Raw genomic sequence first — 26,105 nt, forward strand, 5'->3', positions numbered from 1 at the left:
TTAATGCACAGTCGGGATTAAGAAGAAAATCTCTATTGTCCGTGATGATAGCAATAGTAAAAGGCTTTAACTAATACATTTATAACCACTGAAATTATATATCTCACTATTTAACTATGACAAGCATGTATAAGTATGCACTGTTCACTTAAAGTATGAGTAAACAGAAAGTTTAAGAGGAAGTATTTCTCTTTCGTAGAAAAAGATGAGACGTGCACGTGGTGACCAATGGAATTTATTTGAGTTTGAGGTGTAACGTTACATACACATAGCGTATGTAAATTATTTACCATGCTTTAGATGTAACATGTTTAATCAACAGTTTCTGGTCTCTGGTTTAATTAAAACAATGGCAATTCTGTCGCGATTGCAATGGAAGATTTCATATTTAAAAATCTTTCATTAACCACTTGAATTACTTAGCACAGCCGGAAAAAAAAGTCACGCGGTAACAAGCGTCTGTCTGACTCAGATCTCAGCTCACCAGCAATGGCAGCCGTAACTGTTTGTTCCCGTTTCGGCCTTCTCAGGAGGACTTTGGGGTTTACTGCTGGAAGGTGCACTACAGCATTCCAGCGAAATTCATCTACAAACATAGACGAGTTCGATGAATTCCAACTCAAATATTTAGATGGTGAAGACACAGGTAATGATTAGTGTAAACACTGTAGTGTAAAGTGCATAGGCGAGGGGGTGGAACTTCGGACCGGCATTCATGGACTTGACAACTAGCCTAACAGGAATGCACTTGTATTCGCCTGAACGAGATGTGCGTTTGTACTTCTATTTAAGTAAATGAAGGTGATCAGATTTAGAGTTACCGAAATCTGGGACGTAATAACCTAAATAGACACGAACATTTTACCGATATTATTAAAAATCACATTAATTTACAACAAGGTAAGTAATATTTTGCTAAAATATGTTTGCTGAAAGTAAAAGTGTTGGCTTGTAACTTTACCGGAATTATTGCAATCTGCATCTATTTTTGATACTTTCCCACATGCAAATAAAGTTTATTTTTGCATTTGTATTATGTTTCATGACTGAATAAATGCGACTTGGACAAACAATTTAAAAAAGTTAACATTAAAGTGATTTTGGCTATTTTTAGTAACAAATTCATACCCCTATGGGCGTTTAATAGGCGAGTTTGCGTTTTATATGCAAGTAAGTGGTTTTCCCCGACCTGGTCACTGGTTAATTGCGATCGTCGACCACAGGTACTAGCCTCGTCTGTCACTATAAGGTGTATTGACAGAAGAGGCTAGTACCTGCAATGCTAAAAAGGCACAGAGAAAACAGTGTATCAAGAATATTAATTAATGACCTTCTTTCATCCGTCCACTGAATAACATAATGTATCTTAAAAACTGCATGTGACTTGACATTGTTTTAGAAAGAAATAACGCAAACTGGCAATAGTCAGCATTTTAGTTTCGGTCAGGTACGTCTGGACCCCTCAATCTACATGTGCCAAATTTTCCTGAGGTCAGCCTCGGTCCAGATCTGTGCCTGTCGTTTTCTTTACAGGTTCAATCGGATACGCGAATGTACCCCTGTGGTTTGACACAAAAATACATATATACAAGGGGAGATAAGCGATCCATATATTTTTTCCACTTAAAATCCTGGTACACTAAATATGGTCACGCTCCAATTAAAATAATAGTAACTATTGATGGGTTAAAATGATCTGTTCAAGAATGTTTTCAGATCAGTCTCAGACTTTCCAAGATTGTCCCTTATTTCTGAGATTCCTCTGTTCTGCTTTTAAACGTTGCATTTTTTCTAAAAACAATAAATTTCTCTTTCAGAAGCCACTATACATTACTGCACCAAAAAAATGATCAACGAAAAGTTGTTTATAAAATCCAACATTAGATGTAGCAATTTTCAACCAAAGGAAATCTAAAATTTGAATGTTTGTGTAGGAAAGTGAAGTTACATCCTATATGAAAATTTTGTCTTTTAGATTCTGAAAGCAGGTCTTAAATTGCAAAAATTATGAGGCAAAACCCATCGATATTAACACATAAAAAGTATTTTTATAAGTTAGAAGCATATGTATATATGTTTGTTTATTATAAAGAATTATAAATGCAGCTGTCTGAGTTTACGATGATAAACCTGTTTATGCTGACAAAAGAACTTTTTTCTTGCCCTTTCATTTGCCTGATGTTTCTCAGTCTTGTCAATTCTTCATGATCATGACTATGTTCTTCATATTGAACATACAAAGCTGAAAATCTATGTGTTGAGGGGCAATTAAATAATAGATTAATTTCACAGACATTTACACTACAGGAATTGAGTTGTATGTTGTATATCCAGAAGGAGGATACTGAGGGAAAATCCGAAAATGACAGGGGTGTGGGTACTAGTACTGTTGATGGATGTTTACAGATAACTGTCTGTAATATCTGTTATCACCTAATCACAGCTATTACAGATCTGCTGATTTCTATATCTTTTCAGGTATTGCTGTTTTTTCTATGAACAGACCAGAAAGGAAAAATGCGCTTGGAAGGAAATTCTTGTTTCAGGTATATGTTCAGTTATGTAATTTAGCATTCTTTCTGTCAAAAAAAGACAACACACAAAACTTAGAGGCAATACAAAAATATCTCATCTCGTATAATTGTACTTGTTTACCATGATACATGACACTAGTTTACGTTGACACTCTGTATTATATATTGAAGTTCAAAGTGGCGGCTGAACCATCCAATGTGACACCCATTGACCTTTGCTTTTATTTCACAGTTCACAGAATGTATGAAGAAGGTAAAGTTCGACAAGAGTATCCGGGTTGTAATTCTCCGAAGTTTAGTCCCGGGTGTGTTCTGTGCAGGTTTGTTCCATATATTATACCTCTACTAATTTTACACTATATGAAAGTAATATCATAGAATTGGCTATTTCCCTTAATTCCCCACATTAGGGAATTAGCTCACAAAAAGGGTGCGTTAGTTGATAGAACTAAGACCCAGTGAATTAGTTCAGAGGATGGGCGTGGCTTAGTTCAGAGGATGGGAAGCTTCGCCTTGAAAAAATACAACACACCTGGTCGCGGGGAACCAGAAACATGCTATATCCCTCATAACCATACTTTGACTGTAAAATGTTTCACAGGTTAGCTAATAAGATAAGTATGTGATGTACTGTTAAACTCTATACATTGTGTTTTGTATAGGTTAGCATGTTACACTTCAATGACAGAAGTTTTTAATTTTGTGTACAGGTGCCGACCTGAAGGAACGTGCCCAGATGACTGATGCAGAGACTGGACCCTTTGTAGCTGGTCTGCGAGCCTCGGTCAATGACATGGACAACCTTCCAATGCCAACCATCGCAGCCATTGATGGGGTGGCCCTGGGTGGTGGGACTGAGGTGTCCCTCGCCTGTGATCTCCGGGTCGCTTGTACGTATCCCATAAATCATCTCTATGTCGGTGCTTTCAGCATGTTTCGTATGCTGACATTTAAAAATTTGGTCGGTCCTATTCTTCTATAGACAGACAGGGGGAAAATGTATTTGATAGCATATCATAGTTGTTCATTTCCTCTTTCATGCTGATCAAAAAAAGCCTGCTGAGGGGTTTGTGACCGAAAGAATCTTGATTCAATCAGAAAATGTCTACTTGGTAATTTAGGTCATCATTCAGTGATGATTATTGTGTGATTCCATCTGATATCACATTTAAGATTTATTTATTATGTAAAATTTTAAATATTTCTCTTTCATAACGGCACTTATGAAGATATGCTCACTTTCATAACAGGCCTTGAAAAAAAAATCAAATAATTGTGGGGGAAAATTCAAATAAATCAAATAGTATTAACTTTAATATGATCTCTCGACACACTGTGGCTACAATGTATTTCCATTACTTAACTCATTCACCCCTAAAATTTCATAATGGACTATTCCAACCTTTGAATTGGAAGAGTTCAAATGTGTCTTCAGGGGTGAATGAGTTAAGGCCTGGACAAGAGTTTAATCAAACTGGTTATGGCAATTCTGTCACAGTTACTTTATTTTGAGATGCATGCTTCTCATAGCAATTTGGATTTTATGACTGTGATTCGAGCAAATTTTATGCATCTGTCCAATTGAATTTTATGAAGAAATATGTAAATACTTTGTAGAAGTTATATTGATATGGGTAAAGAATTGTCATAGATAAAATTTGACGGTGAATGCCTGTATTTTATACTTTACAGCTACTACAGCCAAGATGGGCCTGGTGGAGACAAGACTCGCTATCATTCCAGGGGGAGGTAACTTAATGTCATGATTATTTTCATCAGAAGAATTTAGAAAAAGAAACTTCTTACAGGGAAAACTACTTTAGGAGTGTTCTAGAATAGATTGTATTACCAGGTATAGAGAATGGAGGAACATTTTTAGAGGCCAACCTACCTATCAAATATAATAGAAAAATGGTTGATTGTAAGGAATGGCAGACAGACCTATATTGAAGATTTAACTACCTGTCACTCATGACACCCAAGTTAAATACAGGTGCCTACCACCTCCCCTGAGGTTTTATTCAGCTCAATTTGATCTTTCAATATTTTGTGATCTTAAGTTGTGTTGATATATAGACTGCCAGTATCATTAGTATATATTTGCAGTATTGTATCACTCTGTATACTGGTTTCTCAATAAAATTGTCCATTTATACACTATACTAAAAGTTTGTTTTTGAACTAAAATATAAGGTTCATACCACAGTCCTAATAATAAAGCAAACCTAAATCGCTAAACAGGTGGTACCCAGAGGCTGCCTAGGATCATCAATCCTGCCGTGGCACGCGAACTCATGTACACGGCTCGTGTAGTGGAGGGCAGGGAGGCTGAGAGAATCGGAATGGTGAACCACTGTGTGGAACAGAATGAGAATGGTGATGCTGGATATCTGAGGGCACTTAAACTTGCTCAGGAAATATTACCACAGGTAAGGTATACTGTATACAGGTAGGGAATACTGTATACAGGTAGGGAATATTGTATACAGGTAGAGTACACTGTATACAGGTAGAGAATACTGTAAACAGGTAGGGAATACTGTATACAGGTAGGGTATACTGTAAACAGGTAGGGTATACTGTAAACAGGTAGGGTATACTGTATACAGGTAGGGAATACAGTATACAGGTAAGGAATACTGTATACAGGTAAGGTATACTGTATACAGGTAGGGAATACTGTATACAGGTAGGGAATACTGTATACAGGTAGGGTATACTGTATACAGGTAGGGAATACTGTATACAGGTAAGGTATACTGTATACAGGTAGGGAATACTGTATACAGGTAGGGAATACTGTATACAGGTAGGGTATACTGTATACAGGTAGGGAATACTGTATACAGGTAGGGTATACTGTATACAGGTAGGGAATACTGTATACAGGTAGGGAATACTGTATACAGGTAGGGAATACTGTATACAGGTAGGGAATACTGTATACAGGTAGGGAATACTGTATACAGGTAGGGTATACTGTAAACAGGTAGGGAATACTGTATACAGGTAGGGAATACTGTAAACAGGTAGGGAATACTATATACAGGTAGGGAATACTGTAAACAGGTAGGGAATACTGTATACAGGTAGGGAATACTGTATACAGGTAGGGGATACTGTATACAGGAAGGGAATACTGTAAACAGGTAGGGAATACAGTATACAGGTAGGGAATACAGTATACAAGTAGGGAATACTGTAAACAGGTAGGGTATACTGTAAACAGGTAGGGAATACTGTAAACAGGTAGGGAATACTGTATACAGGTAGGGAATACTGTATACAGGTAGGGAATACTGTAAACAGGTAGGGAATACTGTATACAGGTAAGGTATACTGTATACAGGTAGGGAATACTGTATACAGGTAGGGAATACTGTAAACAGGTAGGGAATACAGTATACAAGTAGGGAATACTGTATACAGGTAGGGAATACTGTAAACAGGTAGGGAATACAGTATACAAGTAGGGAATACAGTATACAAGTAGGGAATACTGTATACAGGTAAGGTATACTGTATACAGGTAGGGAATATTGTATACAGGTAGAGTATACTGTATACAGGTAGGGAATACTGTAAACAGGTAGGGAATACTGTATACAGGTAGGGAATACTGTATACCGGTAGGGTATACTGTAAACAGGTAGGGCATACTGTATACAGGTAGGGAATACTGTTTACAGGTAGGGAATACTGTAAACAGATAGGGTATACTGTTTACAGGTAGGGAATACTGTAAACAGGAAGGGAATACTGTAAACAGTATACTCGTATACAGGTAAGGTATACTGCATACAGGTAGGGAATACAGTATACAAGTAGGGAATACTGTATACCGGTAGGGGATACTGTAAACAGGTAGAGTACACTGTAAACGGGTAGGGAATACTGTATCCAGGTAGGGGATACTGTATACAGGTAGGGAATACTGTATACAGGTAGGGAATACTATATACAGGTAGGGAATACTATAAACAGGTAGAGTACACTGTAAACAGGTAGGGAATACTGTATACAGGTAGGGAATACTGTAAACAGGTAGGGAATACTGTATACAGGAAGGGAATACTGTAAACAGGTAGGGCATACTGTATACAGGTAGGGAATACTGTATACAGATAGGGAATACTGTATACAGGTAGGGAATACTGTAAACAAGTAGGGAATACTGTAAACAGGTAGGGAATACTGTATACAGGTAGGGAATACTGTAAACAGGTAGGGAATACTGTATACAGGTAGGGAATACTGTATACAGGTAGGGAATACTGTAAACAAGTAGGGTATACTGTAAACAGGTAGGGCATACTGTATACAGGTAGGGAATACTGTAAACAGGTAGGGAATACTGTATACAGGTAGGGAATACTGTATACAGGTAGGGTATACTGTAAACAAGTAGGGTATACTGTAAATAGGTAGGGAATACTGTATACAGGTAGGGAATACTGTAAACAGGTAGGGAATACTGTATACAGGTAGGGAATACTGTATACAGACAGGGAATACTATATACAGGTAGGGAATACTATAAACAGGTAGGGTATACTGTAAACAGGTAGGGTATACTGTAAACAGGTAGGGAATACTGTATACAGGTAGGGTATACTGTAAACAAGTAGGGTATACTGTAAATAGGTAGGGAATACTGTATACAGGTAGGAATACTGTATACAGGTAGGGAATACTGTATACAAGTAGGGAATACTGTATACAGGTAGGGAATACTGTTTACAGGGAGGGAATACTGTAAACAGGTAGGGAATACTGTAAACAGATAGGGTATACTGTTTACAGGTAGGGAATACTGTAAACAGGTAGGGTATACTATAAACAGGTAGGGTATACTGTAAACAGGTAGGGAATACTGTATACAGGTAGGGAATACTGTTTACAGGTAGGGAATACTGTAAACAGGTAGGGAATACTGTAAACAGATAGGGTATACTGTTTACAGGTAGGGAATACTGTAAACAGGTAGGGAATACTGTATACAGGTAGGGGATACTGTAACCAGGTAGGGAATACTGTATACAGGTAGGGGATACTGTAACCAGGTAGGGAATACTGTATACAGGTAGGGAGTACTGTAAACAGGTACGGTATACTGTAAACAGGTAGGGTATACTGTAAACAGATAGGGTATACTGTAAACGGGTAGGGAATACTGTATACAGGTAGGGAATACAGTATACGAGTAGGGAATACTGTATACAGGTAGGGTATACTGTATACAGGAAGGGGATACTGTAAACAGGTAGGGAATACTGTATACAGGTAGGGAATACTATAAACAGGTAGGGTATACTGTAAACAGATAGGGTATACTGTAAACGGGTAGGGAATACTGTATACAGGTAGGGAATACTGTAAACAGGTAGGGTATACTGTATACAGGTAGGGTATACTGTATACAGGCAGGGAATACTATATACAGGTAGGGAATATTATAAACAGGTAGGGTATACTGTAAACAGGTAGGGAATACTGTATACAGGTAGGGTATACTGTAAACAGGTAGGGAATACTGTAAACAGGTAGGGTATACTGTAAACAGGTAGGGTATACTGTATACCGGTAGGGTATACTGTAAACAGGTAGGGAATACTGTAAACAGGTAGGGTATACTGTATACAGGTAGGGTATACTGTAAACAGGTAGGGAATACTGTATACAGGTAGGGAATACTGTATACAGGCAGGGAATACTATAAACAGGTAGGGTATACTGTAAACAGGTAGGGAATACTGTAAACAGGTAGGGTATACTGTATACAGGTAGGGTATACTGTAAACAGGTAGGGAATACTGTATACAGCACAGATAGGGAATACTGTAAACAGGTAAAATGCAGGTAAATTGTATATCATTGGATTAGAAAAACCTCGTCACACTGCCCTGATTGTAGGACAAAGTTGGCATTATAAGTATGGGTGGCAGTATACTGACAGTGATGATGAAAGAATTGTTATGGGATGGTGCTAAGTAAGTGGAAAATGAGACAATGATATGGATGGAGGCATTATAGGGGTGTTATGTAAATTTGGAGTCATTATATCTAGGTTTGGGGCATTTTACATAATGTTTCACTGTTTATCCTCACAATGTAACTGGTAATATAAAATTCCCCCGCCTCCGAAACAAATTTGCTGAATGTTAAAATCACTTTTTCCATTACAGGGACCAGTTGCCTTACGTATGGCCAAGATGGCAATTAGCAGAGGATCTGAGGTAAGTGGCGGACTAACGTTGTGAATTGTTCATTGTTTTTGTTCCACATGACTAAAATACCATTCTAACAGTACTTCCATCTGTTTTTACGTAACTTTACAAACTTTTGATCCCTTTTTTTGGTCTGTGGTTTGTAGGCACACTCTAGTATCCCAACTACGTTGAGACAGAGAAATCTTGCACAGTGTAAAATGTGGTATTAGTCTGTCACAGATGTGAGAAGTACTTGTAGCAATCATCAACATCAGACAGCTGTCAATAAGTTGTAAAATGTGTTATTGTAATTTTCTGTTCAGTATTATCTGAACATAACATTATCAACATAACCAGGGTATATAAACTATGAGGTCATTGTTACCTTCACTCGTGTATGATATGTATTAAATAGTTTTGATCTTTGTGTTAAGTTTATTCTTGTTTTTCTACAGGTCGACCTACACAGTGCTCTGTACTTTGAGGAGGCAGGTTATTCACAGGTGAGTGCTATTCTGTAAGATAATATGTTCTACATGACGTTGGTCTATGTTACATAACACGACGTTAGTCTAGGTTACATAACACGACATTGGTCTGTGTTACATATAATATGATGTTGGTCTGTTACATTACATGACGTTGGTCTATGTTACATAACACGACGTTGGTCTATGTTACATAACATGACATTGGTCTGTGTTACATAACACGACGTTGGTATATGTTACATTACATGACGTTGGTCTATGTTACATATAATATGACGTTGGTCTGTTACATTACATGACGTTGGTCTATGTTACATAACACGACGTTGGTCTATGTTACATAACACGACATTGGTCTATGTTACATAATACGACGTTGGTCTAGGTTACATAACACGACGTTGGTCTATGTTACATAACAAAACGATGTTGGTCTATGTTACATAACACGACATTGGTCTATGTTACATTACACAACGTTGGTCTATGTTACATATAAAACGATGTTGGTCTATGTTACATAACACGACATTGGTCTATGTTACATTACACGACGTTGGTCTATGTTACATATAAAACGACATTGGTCTATGTTACATAACACGACATTGGTCTATGTTACATAACACGACGTTGGTCTGTGTTACATAACACGACGTTGGTCTATGTTACATAACACAACGTTGGTCTATGTTACATAACACGACGCTGGTCTATGTTACATATAAAACGACGTTGGTCTGTTACATTACATGACGTTGGTCTATGTTACATAACACGACGTTGGTCTATGTTACATAACACGACGTTGGTCTATGTTACATATAACACGACGTTGGTCTGTGTTACATATAACACGACGTTGGTCTGTTACATAACATAACGTTGGTCTATGTTACATATAACACGACCTTGGTCTGTTACATTACATGGCGTTGGTCTATGTTACATATAATATGACGTTGGTCTGTTACATTACATGACATTGGTCTATGTTACATAACAAGACGTTGGTCTATGTTACATATAATATGACGTTGGTCTATGTTACATAACAAGACGTTGGTCTATGTTACATATAACACGACGTTGGTCTGTGTTACATATAACACAACGTTGGTCTGTTACATTACATGACGGTCTATGTTACATAACACGACGTTGTCTATGTTACATATAACACGACGTTGGTCTGTTACATTACATGACGTTGGTCTATGTTACATAACAAGACGTTGGTCTATGTTACATATAACACGACGTTGGTCTGTGTTACATATAACACAACGTTGGTCTGTTACATTACATGACGGTCTATGTTACATAACACGACGTTGTCTATGTTACATATAACACGACGTTGGTCTGTTACATTACATGACGTTGGTCTATGTTACATAACAAGACGTTGGTCTATGTTACATATAACACGACGTTGGTCTGTGTTACATATAACACAACGTTGGTCTGTTACATTACATGACGGTCTATGTTACATAACACGACGTTGTCTATGTTACATATAACACGACGTTGGTCTGTTACATTACATGACGTTGGTCTATGTTACATAACAAGACGTTGGTCTATGTTACATATAACACGACGTTGGTCTGTTACATTACATGACGTTGGTCTATGTTACATAACAAGACGTTGGTCTGTGTTACATATAATATGACGTTGGTCTGTGTTACATAACAACATTGTTTACACAGTAAGTAAAATATTCTGTTATCTGCTTACTGTCAAAGTCAAAGTCAAAGTCAAAAGTTTTATTTAGAGTCGGTACATGGTATAACAATACAACATTAGCTCTAAGGAGCTATTAAAACCGACTAACATACAGGACATACACATTGCATAATAAAACAGTTACAAAGTCAATACTTTACTCATACATCACATTTCATTTTCAGCTAGGTTAGCACTATCATTTGTTAAAAGCACATGTACACAAGTAGCCGTTTAAAATAGCAGATATCAGTCTAAAAACATGGGGTGTAAAAGCATATTTAAAACCTTGTATCATGTTCACCTGGCAAAATTTTCAACTTTCATAACATATTTTATCTGTGATTAGCTTGCCAACATACATGTAACAGTACTACTAATTATAATAAAAAAAATGAAAATATTGATCATTCTGCAAGTCTTTAAAGCCAAATTTTAATCATGCTAGCTTGCAGGTTATCAAACTCATTTAGGAGTAAGACTGGAAAAATAATAACATTGAACTCCAATTTCCATGTTGTTCAGTACCCACATTAGTGTATAACATGTACCTGGTATTTTTCTAGGTGATACCTACCAGGGACCGTCGTGAGGCGATGAAGGCCTTTATGGAGAAGAGGAAGCCCAAGTTTGAAGGCCATTAGTATGCATGTTGCATCTCTTTGTTCTTCTCCAGATAGCTGATTTAACAGTACATTTTGTTTTGTCCAGACGGTTGAAGAGCCATATCTCTACTTCAGGTGGTCAAAGTGTGTCATCTCCACAGTAACTATTGATTGTTAGCATGGCTAGAATGATGGAGTGTGGAATCAAATACGGAAGTTATATAACATAAAGTCTTTTTGAATTGGTTGATTATGATGCTATTTGCTGAAAGTGGTAAACATGGATATACATTGTATGTTTTAATCAGTGTTGATTTTATGATTATGAAGACTGAAATGTTTATACCCACTTCAGTAATAGCATCACGATACTTGAAAATGATTTCTAAATGAGATAGGAACAAGAATGAGAGTTGAGATAAGATCGAGATAATTGTAAAATTTGATTTTGAGAATGAGGATTTTACCAAAAAAACGAGATTTAATAAAACATGAAAATTGATAATGAAATTTTGTAAAATGTTATTGCATAATCATGACAATTATGAAATTATCTTGGAAATGCATTTCCTCTAAATCCATATTAAGTGAGCTCAAGACAATCACTGCAAATTAATTTAAAACTAATTGTGTAAATCTGTAAAATTTGACTTGAAATGTCACTGCCAGTCATTTTAGTACAAAGTTGGTATTGATATACTACAGACAATGCCAGGTGCATTTATCATTCCAGACAGTTGTAAGTGGTCTACTGGACCCACATACCTGGTAATCCGTTGTTGCAGTGCTATATGTGTGTGCTATAGTGTAACTGTGTTACAAGAGAGTTCTAGTTTTATATCTAACCTGTGATATATTTAAGAAAAAACAATAAAAATGTCAAATTATATTGCTTCTTGTATTTTTTATTATTTTAAGCCTTTGAGTTGTTTCTGTGGTAAAATTCTTTTAAAAACTTAGCAAATACAAAATTTGTCAGCATAGTGAAGGAAAGCCAGTGTTTCATGTACCGTAGTTTGAAAAAGGTCCAGATGATAGATTCCTGAAATACCAGTTGTCCTGTCAGAAGTAGTCAACTCGAGTTGATGTAGATCAGTGGAAATCTGGTAGGACTTTTTTTTACATGTTGAAATATCTTGTCCGATAATCCATACATGTAATAATTTGTTAAAGTGATCCAGAAGATATTGACTTCTACAAGAGTTATCTCATTTTAAAACATTATTATTGTCTTATTATTTAAAAATTACCCGAGTATTTTCAATACATGAATTCTCGTATGTTGAAGAGGTGTTGCAGTTAATTAACCAAAATCAAAATACCATGCGCGAGGACCTTTTGCAGAGTTGAACAGGAGTTGTATGTTCCAGTTTGCTTTAAAGAGGTAGGATAATATAACCCTGTAATCTATGGTACTCGCCGATAGTACTTGAGGCATGGTTGATCCCCATCTACATCAATCTGGTTTTTAGCCCTACAATACACAAGAGTTATGGCCCTTTATTATTTGTTGATCACTTTGCCCAAGATGCATCTCATGTATACTCCCACCTAAAAAGACTGAAATTTTGTATGGAAGTACCTCTTGGTATGTGGACTTTTGCACACTAAAGTCGGGTGTTGCACCTGCTATAAACAGAGTTATGGCCCTTTGTTAATTTTGTTTATTGTAGTTTGTCTGGTGGTCTCCTCTGTCAAGGAATTGTCTCCTGAACATTCCATTCTTCAACAAATTTTGATAATGCTTTTGTACCAAGCTGAACTTTAAGGTGCACTGTGGTGCATTATTAATTGAAGAGTTTTACTGTACAAGCTTATTAATCAGGATTTGTGTCATTACACTACACACATCGACGACCATGGACTGTAGCAGTCCCTGATGCATACTTGCAGACTTTTCATGGAAGGTTTAATTTTCTGAGCTTCATCAAAGCACGAAAATTTGTAAATTTAAGTACACCTACATTTTTTTACCAACAACTTTTTTGCACTTCAAAAAAAGACTGATAAACAGTAACATATGCCTAATAAAGCAGGTCTATTGTGAACCATTAATATTGTTTATGCATGACATACATAGGAGATCACTGGATAAAAGTTACTGAAAAGAATCAATATGAAGGCTTTCAAACTTGCATATTAACTTTTCAATGTGAAAGTAAAATATTTGGAATTCTGGATAAATTATGTGAGATTTTGTACCTGTGGATCTGAACAACTGGGTTTACTATCAGGATGGCTTGTAATATATAATGAGGGGAGGGAACTCTTGGTGGACAGGAATGCTGCACACATTCCACAGTGATAGAATAAATAAGTACTGAACAGTCATCACCTTATAGACTCTTTATTGAAATAGAATAAACACATTCTTTGTAGAGAAACAAATGTAACAAAAATAATATGGAACTACATTTAACAGTTTCTATTTACATGGAATATTGACCATTGACCACAGAAAATACCGGGTCAAGGGTGGACACCAACTGATTCTGTCAGTCACATATTTAATAAGGTAATTGCACTTTTAAAAAGTCTTTTGATTACTTCAGAAAATAGCTGGTGATTGTGATTGGCACCGGTCACAAGACATTTGCATACTTATTTTGTTGAATGTCCTCGGATGTTTGTTTTCAACCCTTCCCAACTTGACTACTTAAATGTAACAAAATTGCATTTAAACTTGGAATGTGTCCTGTTTTTTTTTTTTTTTACTGATTTTTTTGCCTTTTTTGTTTGTTTTTGTTTTACTTTGATGCTTGAAGTATAAATGAGATACAGCATTAATTCCCTATTATAAATTATTCATTTCTCTTTTTTCTTATATTGGACTTGTAAAATATTGATCTAACTGTGTCCAAAAAGTAAATTTCCCTCCATGAAGTTACACATTTTGAAGGCACAATTAATGAAAAATATTTAATACTGTACAGGATAAATATTTAATTTGTGATAATGATGAAAAAGCACTTGATCAAAAATATTCATCTCTGTACTAGGTTGCTCTTTGAGTCACAAAACTGTACACCTAACTTCAACCTTTGCATGTTAAGTGAAAAGATGATCAACAATTCTGTATTCAAAGGCAAGGAAGATTCAATTTATAAAATTCAAGATTGTTCAAAATATGCTGTTGACGTAAGATTCTATTTCAAGTGAAAAGCGATTGCAATCCTTTGTTCTGTACATCCTTCCCTGTACCACATGATCAGCATTTCAAAAACTGAGCGTCGCATGTGTGTAAGACATGGCATCCTAGGACATATCAACACATTAACAGGTGTTGCAAAATGAGTCGCAAACGAAGACTTTGGATACTCAATGTGTGTTTCAAACTGTTTGGAGACACCCTGGGACACTTGTCCTAAAGTGTCAGAAGATGCCCTCGAGATACTCCATAGTGTTGTTCTGTGTCACGAGATGCTGTGGGACAATATAAATAGGTGTCATTCTGCGTCACACGGCACTTGGGGACACTCAAAGACTGAAGTACAGTACAGCCGCGAATACTCAACTGATACTTAATGTGTGTTTCAAACTGTTTAAAGTGTCAGAAGATGCCCTCGAGATACTCCGTAGTGTTGTTCTGTGTCACGAGATGCTGTGGGACAATATAAATAGGTGTCATTCTGCGTCACACGGCACTTGGGGACACTCAAAGACTGAAGTACAGTACAGCCGCGAATACTCAACTGATACCCACAAGTTAAATCGTACGTCAACCCAACACTGGGTTATCCATACCACAGTCAGGCAATGGTGATGATCATTATTATCTATGTACATATCAAAACCACACACACACACACACACATATATACATATACACACTCACACACATCAATCATTTAAGGCAGTTGCAATAATTATCATTATGAAATAAATCCTGTCAAATCTGATTCAAACATTACAGTGATCATGAACTCAACATCGCAAAACACAGTCTTGTCCACCAGCTCCTCCTACATCCACAATCATTCTTATAAAGAAACTAGGACAAACTATATCAAATTATCAAGATAGTAATCTGATGATTTCTTTGAAAAAAACTATTCTATTTATATAAGAGCACTAGAAAGGTTTTCGGAAGTGATTTCCTCTGGGATTAATGAAGGTCAACTACAGTATTTCTTTGTGAATGAGGTCATCACATTTACTTATAAATGCTAGATTTTATATGATATATCACCACTACAGCACCTTTGTAAAATTTAAAAGCACTTTGTCCATTTGTTTACAGTTGACACTAGTAAAGACACTTGAATTCTTTAGAGAAATGAAAATTGTGCATCTAGAAAATTGAACACAAAATGAAACCATTTGGCCGTTTCTTTCTAGCCGATGCAGGCTGGAAATTTAGAATTCAAATTTGTTAAGTTTTCTGTCTTGTCTTAAAGGATAATGAATATATTTTTTAAGATTATTAGGTTAGATACACTGAAGTATTTTTTGTAAATAAGGTAATAAAACCATGAGAGGTACTTAATTTACAAGCAACAGTTGGATAAGATTCTTCAAAAATTGAGAAAATTCTTTGTCAAAGTCAAAGCAGGGGTTTTGGAAAACAGATCCTTGGATGAAATTTGGATGAAATTTGGATAAACCCCTGTAAAGATTAGTAACATTTACATGTTCTTACTAAATGGATTTATAAACAATACAAATATAAATATTGATTTAAAGATTTTTTTGAGGAGAAAAAAAATCAGCACATGTCTATATAAATGATGTGATGATTTAATTCTTGGTACATTGTAATATAAAGTTTGGTACATCAATATTTAGAGGGATTTAACTCATTTACCCCTATAGACACATTTGAACTCTTCATTAAAGTTCAAAGGTTGGAATAGTTCATTATGAAATTTCAGGGGTAAGTGAGTTAATCCTGCTAGATCCCTAATGATAACATACACATGGGGTTTAATTTCATACTAGTACATAAATATATTATACACACACTTTCCTCACAAATACACATCAATTTATTTATAATGGTAACAATAGTATATAAATAGTTCATTTGAAAATTTCATTTGATTCATAAACTCACACACCCAAAACATTCAACAAATCCCAATTAATGTGCTTTCAAAATTCAACACAGAGCAAATCTTACCGCGTCATTGTTCAGCCGAAATCCTCTGTATTCACATAACGAAAATTCAGAAATTTGAATCAGAGGAAATTCGAATAAATATTCCACTTGCAAATTTATTTTTGTAAACGATCACAGTTTTGCATTGAAGTCCACATTTGCAGTAACAAGGGAGATAGATGTGGATTTTGTTCTTTGCATGTTCAACCCACTGGGCCATACACCAATGTTATCATCATTGGTCAATAATGGGCTATGGTGGCAGTGGTCATCTTGAAATCACTGACCACTCTCAGTGGGACTTACACTAAACAATGACTGATAGAAGTGGCCCATAGGGGAACATGTTACTGGTTTAATGGATTAATTCATCGAAATGTAACAGTAGCGATAAATGTTACTAGTAATTTGAACATAGCACAATGCCCCAATGTCACTAACTCATGTGAATATAACAAAAAGAACATAATTTACAAACTTGATCGGAACACTATTTTTATCAATTCTTTTGATTATTCTGGCACAATAGGGAGGCTCTCCCACCTTCATACTATATCTTGTATCGTAAGTATGGCAACGTTTATTCGCAGCATCGATCACTAATCTAGGGGAACTATTGAAATACTAGTTCTCCTAGGTAGCTACAGTTCCCAATCCAGATCGCTGTTATCGGGAGTCTGATACAGAGATAGGCGTAGCGCACGTTGTCGTTTCTCCACACCCATCTGAATCGCCATCAGGATGTCTTGTTCGCGGCGAGACATGCTACGTGAGTGTCGTCGGGATCTCTGGGTGTGATGGGGAGACTGGGAACGTGATCTGACGTAGCGTCGCACACCACCGCCCCAGACCACCTGTATGGCGTCACGTCCACGGCTCCTACTCCGACGCTCAAACTGCGCGGCACCCTGACTATCTGCTCTGGCTCGCGTCTGGACATTAGGGGCTGTAATAAACTCCTTACGGTGGAAGAACTTGGGGGTAGGGTCCTCTTTAGGGGTAAGCATCCAGTTTCCGTCCTTAGTATTATTCTTATTATTGTTTTGATTTGTTTTGTTAAAGTTGCCGTTTTGGCCGTCTTCATTATCTACATCCATAGTTCCAAATGCCTGTGTGAACCTCTCCAAGTCTGTTTCTGGTTTGTCATGAAAGTTGTTGGATCTGTTTCTGTTGGGTGAGCCACCTCTTCCCTTACTGCTGCTGTAAGAATATATTTAACAATTAGTGATCAATCCGAAGTAAAACAAACATTAGAAGATCAACAGAGCACTAAGTATAAACTGCTGATATTCACCTACATTGTAGTTCTATTTTTCTCACATTGGTCACTTTTTGTAGGGCTTTATAGTGCACTTGTGAAGTCTCGCCATTTTAAACAGAAAGTCTCCAGAATTTCACATTTTGAAATCATTAGAATTTCCTCCCTGTTGCTTTTTGTTAAAATTAAATCAATTCATTACAAAGAACAGCTATCTACCGGGTACATAATTTCTCACTATGTTTTTGTCAAGTATGGGTTCTTGTTAAAATTTCTCAATACAGATTCTCAAACATGAAAGTTGCGAAAGGTTGGCACGTAAGCCATTGCAAAGATTCATGGCAATGCTTTTTGGGTTTCTATTCCAATACTTCACTTTTTCTACTGGAGAAAAATTGATACCTAGCTAAATTGGTGATTTGTGAAAAGATCGATGCTTGTCCATCCAATCAAGAAATTCATCATTACAGAAAAAAAATATCAATGTATCATTTCACAGGATGATTTGAGGAAAGAAACTGCTTATTCCTGAATATAAAAGCCACTATAATCCCATGCCTCCATGAAACTTAACCCATTCACCCCTTAAGTCACCTTTGAACCTTACCAAATCAAAGACTGGACAAGTCCAATTTAAATATGTAGGGGTGAATAAGTTAATAGACAATAATCCTACTTTAATGAAATTTAATAACCAACCATGTAGGCTGTTACATCCGTGAATCTTGTAACAAATCAGTTGTTGAGTTACTTCTATTCAGAATTAAATAGACTTACCTTCCAGGACGCTCTCTGTTCCCAGGTCTTGGACTGCCAGCTTAAATAAACAAATCACATGACATTATACTAAGAATTCCAGGAACACAAATACTATACTTCATTTGAGAAGACTTGCGTACCCTATAGTTTATACTACTATACTTAACTTCATTAGAGAAGACTTGCATACCCTATAGTTTATACTGCTGTCATCTCAAACTGTATATATTCTTATAAATGCCTTCTTACAATCAGAGCTATCCAATATTGATCAGAACTTTTTATAAGTGTCTTCAACAAGGTTTTTTTAATTGTAAGTTTTTTGTGCTATATCATGTATTTTAGTTATTGCACTTACTGTGCCTTTTTTTGTAAATTTCAAATGTTCTGGCCTGTAATAACTTAAAAGTCATTTCTCAGGAACATGCTCTGTGGCGTGTTTATTCATGATAATGGCTCCTTACAACATGTGTGTGATCCCATAATACCCTAGTATAGGAAGGGAGGTAACTCACTGCACACTATACTTCAAGGTTGCGCTACACTATCTTTTACCATTTACTACACTGCCATACAGCATGGATTAGTTTATGTCGTAATGGTTTTAATAAAACACACGTACCACCCCCGTACAACAATTTCTGTGCTTAAAGAGGTATTTTTTGTGGCAAATGAATGTTCACCATGAAGGCCGGCTAAATATCTAGGACTAAACAGCTGACAGCTACATTCTTTTTGTCTGAACATTTATATATGTACATCCTGTACATAAATCTACCAACTGAAAATGTTTTTATGAAACCATAACAAAACTAGAAAATGTTTTCCGACTAAATTTTTTTTTCTTTTTTTTTCCACCTGCCGTTAAAATAATCAGGGATCAATTAAAAATTCAATATTTTTCTCATTTATAATATATTAAAATTATCAAGAGAAATTTGAATATTTTTTTTTTTCCCTTTTTTTTCTAGAGTTGACAAAAAGCGTTAGTATTATTAAAGCAACATTGTAGGAAAGCATGCAGGACTAAAGACTTCTAGGAGTCTTCTGGTTGTCTCCCTTGGATACTCCTCTGTACTACAGCAGTATCGTAGACTTCGTTACTTGAAGGTTGTGATCATGCATTTCTAGGTAAACTATATTACTGAATTAATTTGAAGTGTAGTCTTAGCTTTGAGTAGCTACAAGAATTAGTTAAAATTTCTCTATATATTAATTCATGCAGAAAATGTCCTTAAATATATTTTAAGACATGCAGATTTACCTTTATGACTATAAAGAGCATGCAACATATCTGTTAATTTTCATTCTTTCTGAAATTTTTTCCTTTTTTAACATTTCAAAAAGATTTAGACTAGTTTCCGCCAAATTATTACTGATCCTGTTTCATGAAACAATATATACAAGTGCTTAAATTAGATTTTACTTATATTTCCTAATAAGTGTTATGCAATAAGAAACACTTAAGAAAATCCATAGTTCTGGGTTTAATATGCCATCAAACATACCCAACTTAAAAAGAAATGGGCAATGAACAAAATAGACAGGAATCCCTGAGTGTTATCAAGTATATTGTGAATGAAGTTGTATATTTGTGAAATACTTGCCGATGCGTGATCGGATACCATACTGGGTGTGTCAGTGTTTTAGTTGACTGTATTTACACAGTTCACATTGTTATACGGTCAGTGTTTGTTTGATAATACATGTACACAGATTTTTTAATTCCAATTAGTAAACAGTGCTAATTAAAGAGTGAAGAGACGCCTTAAAGAGTATTCATATCATATATATATATAGGTCAGGTAACTGTCCATGTACAGAAAAATCGGGACATCATCGGGACATCATAACACTTTATTCCGACGGGAAAATATGAACAACCTACTCCAATACAAAAGTCATTTTTTTTTTTGGTTATATGATTAAAATTATGAACTGTATTTCATTTATGATAAATACTCCAGTTGGACTTTAGTCAAGCTCTGATGACATTTGCTATAGCCATTCTCATGAACCCTTTCACCCCTATGTAACTTTAGTAGACTCTACCATGCATTGACCAGGACGAGTCTATTATGGTCTTCAGTGGTGAAAGGGTTTAAGTCTTTTCTCAAGGCTACATTTTATCAATTCATTTTCAGAATTCCAAAGTTACACAAAATCTTTATCTAGATGAAATGTTTTTGATTATAATGAGAAAACAATAAATTTCTACTGAAATATATTTTTTACAGATTCATCTTGATTTTTTTGTCTTCAATATCAGAGTTCTTCACTGAACAATAAAGAAGCCTATCAAGTATTATTTTTTTCGACTTTTCAGTTTAGATTTATTTTTCCGTTTTCATTTCTTTTAAACAAATCTGTGATTGACAAAATTTGGATGGGAGAATGGAGGTACTGGACAGTTACCTGGGTGTTACCATAGAAATAGAGGTTTGCCTGGCTTACCACTATGGCTGGGCTGAAATACAGAACAGGAAGCATATGGGCAATGTCTATCTCATCCATGTATACACCAGCACCCTCTAGTGTCAGGAAGATGAACTACCATACCAGACCCACGGAGAATGTTTATCAGCGCCTGCGTGTGGCAAACAAATGAACTACCAAACCCAAAGAGAACACCATTCCCAGCACCCTCTAGTAACAACAGCTGAAGATGAATTACAAAACCCAGAGGCCATTCTCAGCACCCTCTAGTTAGAGTTCGGGATGATTAACCAAACCCACAGAGGTAATTCCCAGCGCCCTCTAGTGACACTGAGATCAAATTCAAAATCCACAGAAAATTTGTTCAGAACTCTCTAGTGAAAATTAAAGTGACTGACAGATATATATCAAGCATTCAACAAACCCTAAGACAATTTTTAAAGTATCCAAATTCCTGACCCTGATTTCGCATTGAAGGTAGGCAAGTAAAGTAAAGTGGGATTAATATATTTTACTGAACTGCATAAAATTTACTGGTCACAAATCTAACAGACAGTTTATACTCAAACAAAAACTTTTTTTTTAAATATCAGAATATGAAAGCATCTTTTGATTCATGTGTAGTAAATAATGAACTTGGAACAAAATTTTGTTAAACTAGATCATTTATTATTACACTGACAACCAGAAATGATTCTTAGATCGGTTATGCTTTATCAATGAAGTTGTTTGATTAGGATACTTTTTTGTGGGCCTGTAGGGACATGGGACACCAAAGGAAGATGATCTCTAAACACACATACAAACCGAATTTCCCAAGACCCACATGAATTCCTCTATATTCCGTTAACCACACACTGGTCCACAAATCACGACAGAAGCCGTCCTTATCATTAGTTTGTCATGCAGCAAACACTACATGGAAACACACATCTAATGTAAATCACTCTGTATTTTGTGAACACTTATTTTTGGGATCGCTCTTGCAAAGGCTTAAATTTGCAAAATGAATAAAGACTTTGATCATTCCTTAATAATGTCAAATAAAACAGGAACAATTTTGCTCATTTATAAACTATTGTTCTCGCTGTTTTAAGCAAAAATTTAAATATCACAAAAAACAAAATGATTTACATTATTCGTTCACAACAGGTCACACCAAAAACAACACGTAAAAGGTGGTCATCTGGCCCCTGGGGTGGGCTTATATTCCCTGGGGTGGGGCTTACTTACTCTCTGTTGACCTTACACCACGACGGATGCAGATCATGAGGCGCTTTGTCCGGGTAAGGGAAGAAATCTGTCGCTCAGTCAGAGAGCGAATGTCAACTCCATCAATCTGAAAATAAAACACTTGAAAATTACAACAGGGAAAGCAGTGGGACCATGTTAATTGAAACACTTCGGTTTTGTAAGACGTGTCGGAAAAACTAGACAAGATACCATTAAGCCACTTCAGTGTTAGTTAAAGCATCTGAAAAGTGCTTTTTCATAATTATTGGCGCCAGTGGAATAATGACTTCTTCAGTACTTTTTTAAAAACTGATAATAAAAAAATTAACTAAAAAATTTAGAACTTTCTGCACATTTCCAGGCTTTTACCTCGGAAAAGTTGAACTTTTTAAAATTATAAATCTGTGTCTGAAATTTCATTCATATTTGAGGAAGAAAGTAGGATGTTCCTACATGTACCTTCGTGATTAAATCTCCAGCCAATATCCCAGCCTTGTGCGCTGGTGAGTTAGCATCTACTGATCTCACCACCAAAACCTTGTTCTTGTTCCTCCTGCAATGGAAGTGAAAACTGTAGGTCCTAGGTTAACAGATCTACTCCCTCACAAATATCCCCATTCCAATGTACAGCGAGTGATATTAAGAGACAACAATTTCCATAAAAACAGCAGGATCCAAAAACTTTCATAATGTGTGATTGAATCTGAGGAGTTTCACAAAATAAGGATGAAAACTGAAGGGGGAGAGATTAGGACAAAGTAAAGAATAGTTGTTTTTTAAGAAAAGTTTCAAATTGAAAATGTCTCAGCCAATCAGAGGCCAAGGTTGTCACCTTGGCTTTTCAGATTGACACCAAAAATAACAACACTTGGTTGGGATGTCATTAGGGACATTTATAATAAGTTTGAAGTCAATCAGTTCAGTGGTTCTGAAGAGGAAGTTGAAAATGGTAATGCACAACACATGACACTAAGTGCACAATGCACGATGACAGATGAAGACAGATGGCAATAGCTCACATGAGCAATGCTGTGAGCTTAAAATAGCTGTATCAAGTAGACTGCGCACATAGTGATTATATCAGAGGAGTTTCATGAATCTTGGATGAAAGACATAGGTGTTGTCTGTATAAGATACTGTCTATATATTATCAGATAGACAGACAACTCATGTGGAGGGTTGACCAATTTACAGACAGACAGACGACCAGTGTTGAGGGTTGACATATCTGCAGACAGTCAGATGACCTGAGTGGACAGTTGACGTATTTACAGACAGACCTGTGTAGAGGGTTGACATATTTACAAACAGACCTTAGTGGATGATTGACGTATTTACAGACAGACAACCGGTGTGGAGAGTTGACATATTTACAGACAGACAGACCTGTGTAGAGGGTTGACATATTTACAAACAGACCTTAGTGGATGATTGACGTATTTACAGACAGACAACCGGTGTGGAGAGTTGACATATTTACAGACAGACAAACCTGTGTGGAGGGTTGACATATTTACAGACAGACAGACCTGTGATGAGAGTTGACATATTTACAGACAGACAGACCTGTGTGGAGAGTTGACATATTTACAGATAGACAGACCTGAGTGGAGGGTTGACATATTTACAAACAGACCTTAGTGGATGATTGACGTATTTACAGACAGACAACCGGTGTGGAGAGTTGACATATATACAGACAGACAGACCTGAGTGGAGGGTTGACATATTAACAGATAGACAACCTGTGTGTAGAGTTGACATATTTACAGACAGACCGACCTGAGTGGGGGGTTGACATATTTACAGACAGACAGACCTGTGATGAGAGTTGACATATTTACAGACAGACAGACCTGGGGGGAGGGTTGACATATTTACAGACAGACAGACCTGTGTTGAGAGTTGACATATTTACAGACAGACAGACCTGAGCGGAGGTTTGACGTATTTACAGACGGACAGACCCGAGTGAAGGATTGACGTATTTACTGACAGACAGACAACCTGTGTGGAGGTTTGACGTATTTACAGACAGACAGACCTGAGTGGAGAGTTGACATATATACAGACAGACAGACCTGAGTGGAGAGTTGACATATTTACAGATAGACAAACCTGAGTGGAGAGTTGACATATTTACAGATAGACAAACCTGAGTGGAGAGTTGACATATTTACAGATAGACAAACCTGAGTGGAGAGTTGACATATTTACAGATAGACAGACCTGTGTGGAGAGTTGACATATTTACAGATAGACAGACCTGAGTGGAGAGTTGACATATTTACAGATAGACAAACCTGAGTGGAGAGTTGACATATTTACAGATAGACAGACCTGAGTGGAGAGTTGACATATTTACAGACAGACAGACCTGTGTGGAGAGTTTACATATTTACAGACAGACAGACCTGAGTGGAGGTTTGACGTATTTACAGACGGACAGACCCGAGTGAAGGATTGACGTATTTACAGACAGACAGACAACCTGTGTGGAGGTTTGACGTATTTACAGACAGACAGACAACCTGTGTGGAGGTTTGACGTATTTACAGACGGACAGACAACCTGTGTGGAGGTTTGACGTATTTACAGACAGACAGACAACCTGTGTGGAGGTTTGACGTATTTACAGACAGACAGACAACCTGTGTGGAGGTTTGACGTATGCGGATTGTTACCTGTTGGTAGCACAGCCAAGTCTGCCTTCAACAGAGGGATACACCACCACTTCCAGGTCAACAACTTGTAGATGTTCCGAAACTTTTCCTGAAACAAGAGGTTACATATGTAGTGTGTGGGAGGACATTTACCATACACACGACCTTGTGATGGGCGCATAAATCACGTCACATTGACACGATATCAAACATGAAAGTAAACTCTATATGTCATCATTCATCTTGTGATGATTAATTCAATGCAACATAGATGCAGTGAATAAACAAATCATATCCTGCCAATTTTATTTCTTTTTAAAGCAAAGCCTCGGGCAGATAATTGTTCTTGCATTAATTGTCAACATATAAACAATGAATCATAAGCTAAATACAGGTCTGCTTTCGAGTTCACTAGGTACATATATGTATAGATATTAGTACTAAGAAGATACAATTTACATTATAATTATGTATATAGGTATAGACGTAGGCCTTGTAATGGTCGACAGACTTACTCTGACTTTGGCGGGAACGCCGCAGTCCACCACTCTGGACCAAAATGATGATGTTCCATGCATTCCTAATTAGAGTGACCGCCTCGGCGTGGGTCAGGTGGCGAAAGTCCGTCCCGTTAACCTCCAAAATCGTATCTCCCAACACCACGCCCTGTAGGTACAACTCAATATGTCACAGCTATCTAACGCATAAATGACCCTGTAATGCCAATACCATAAAGATTTTAATAAGATTTTAATTTACTGTTTTTGTTTTCCAAAAGCTCTGTACATGTGTTGTCCAGTGAATATACCCATGTCATATTTTTTTGGCGTATTAACTCGTCACAAATTTGTCATTTTAGCTCGCTAAATCAAACAAGAGGCCCATGGGCCTAAACGGTCACCTGAGTCTACAGTATTTATTTCTGTTGTTGAAATATGTACCAATTTGAGTAAAAAATAGTATAATGTTAACTTAACTTTGTCAGGACCATGAGCTGATCATTCCTAGACCAATTTTAAGTGAGATCGGCCTATTAGAACTTAGTAGCAAAATAGCGGCCATGGCAGCCAAATTGTATTTCTGAT

General features: G+C 36.5%; 2 protein-coding genes across 8 annotated transcripts in view; one reads left to right on the forward strand and one right to left on the reverse strand.

The window, feature by feature from the left end:
• Window positions 1–435: 435 nt before the first annotated feature.
• LOC110457275 (methylglutaconyl-CoA hydratase, mitochondrial-like) lies at window positions 436–12,462 on the forward strand. The gene is made up of 9 exons (XM_021508479.1): window positions 436–646; window positions 2,479–2,546; window positions 2,767–2,854; window positions 3,245–3,424; window positions 4,227–4,283; window positions 4,776–4,963; window positions 8,720–8,770; window positions 9,199–9,246; window positions 11,535–12,462. Exons 1-9 carry the CDS (start codon window positions 490–492, stop codon window positions 11,610–11,612), a joined length of 915 nt encoding a protein of 304 aa, XP_021364154.1. The 5' UTR covers window positions 436–489; the 3' UTR covers window positions 11,613–12,462.
• A 2,673-nt stretch (window positions 12,463–15,135) lies between these two features.
• LOC110457262 overlaps window positions 15,136–26,105 on the reverse strand; it is a 39,131-nt gene continuing 28,161 nt past the window's right edge. For 6 of the 7 annotated variants that reach the window (XM_021508459.1, XM_021508462.1, XM_021508460.1 and 3 more), the window contains 6 exons: window positions 25,536–25,686; window positions 25,042–25,129; window positions 22,817–22,910; window positions 22,358–22,463; window positions 18,707–18,746; window positions 15,136–17,871 (listed from right to left, as the gene is read on the reverse strand). In XM_021508459.1, the coding sequence (XP_021364134.1) occupies window positions 17,313–17,871; window positions 18,707–18,746; window positions 22,358–22,463; window positions 22,817–22,910; window positions 25,042–25,129; window positions 25,536–25,686 (1,038 nt within the window). In that variant the 3' untranslated portion in view covers window positions 15,136–17,312. The remainder of the gene's footprint in view (window positions 17,872–18,706; window positions 18,747–22,357; window positions 22,464–22,816; window positions 22,911–25,041; window positions 25,130–25,535; window positions 25,687–26,105) is intronic. The other variant, XM_021508457.1, reaches the window with a different exon arrangement.

Source organism: Mizuhopecten yessoensis, unplaced genomic scaffold (assembly GCF_002113885.1).
Source record: "Mizuhopecten yessoensis strain PY_sf001 unplaced genomic scaffold, ASM211388v2 scaffold9073, whole genome shotgun sequence".
In the NCBI taxonomy this organism is placed as follows: Eukaryota; Metazoa; Mollusca; class Bivalvia; order Pectinida; family Pectinidae; genus Mizuhopecten; species Mizuhopecten yessoensis.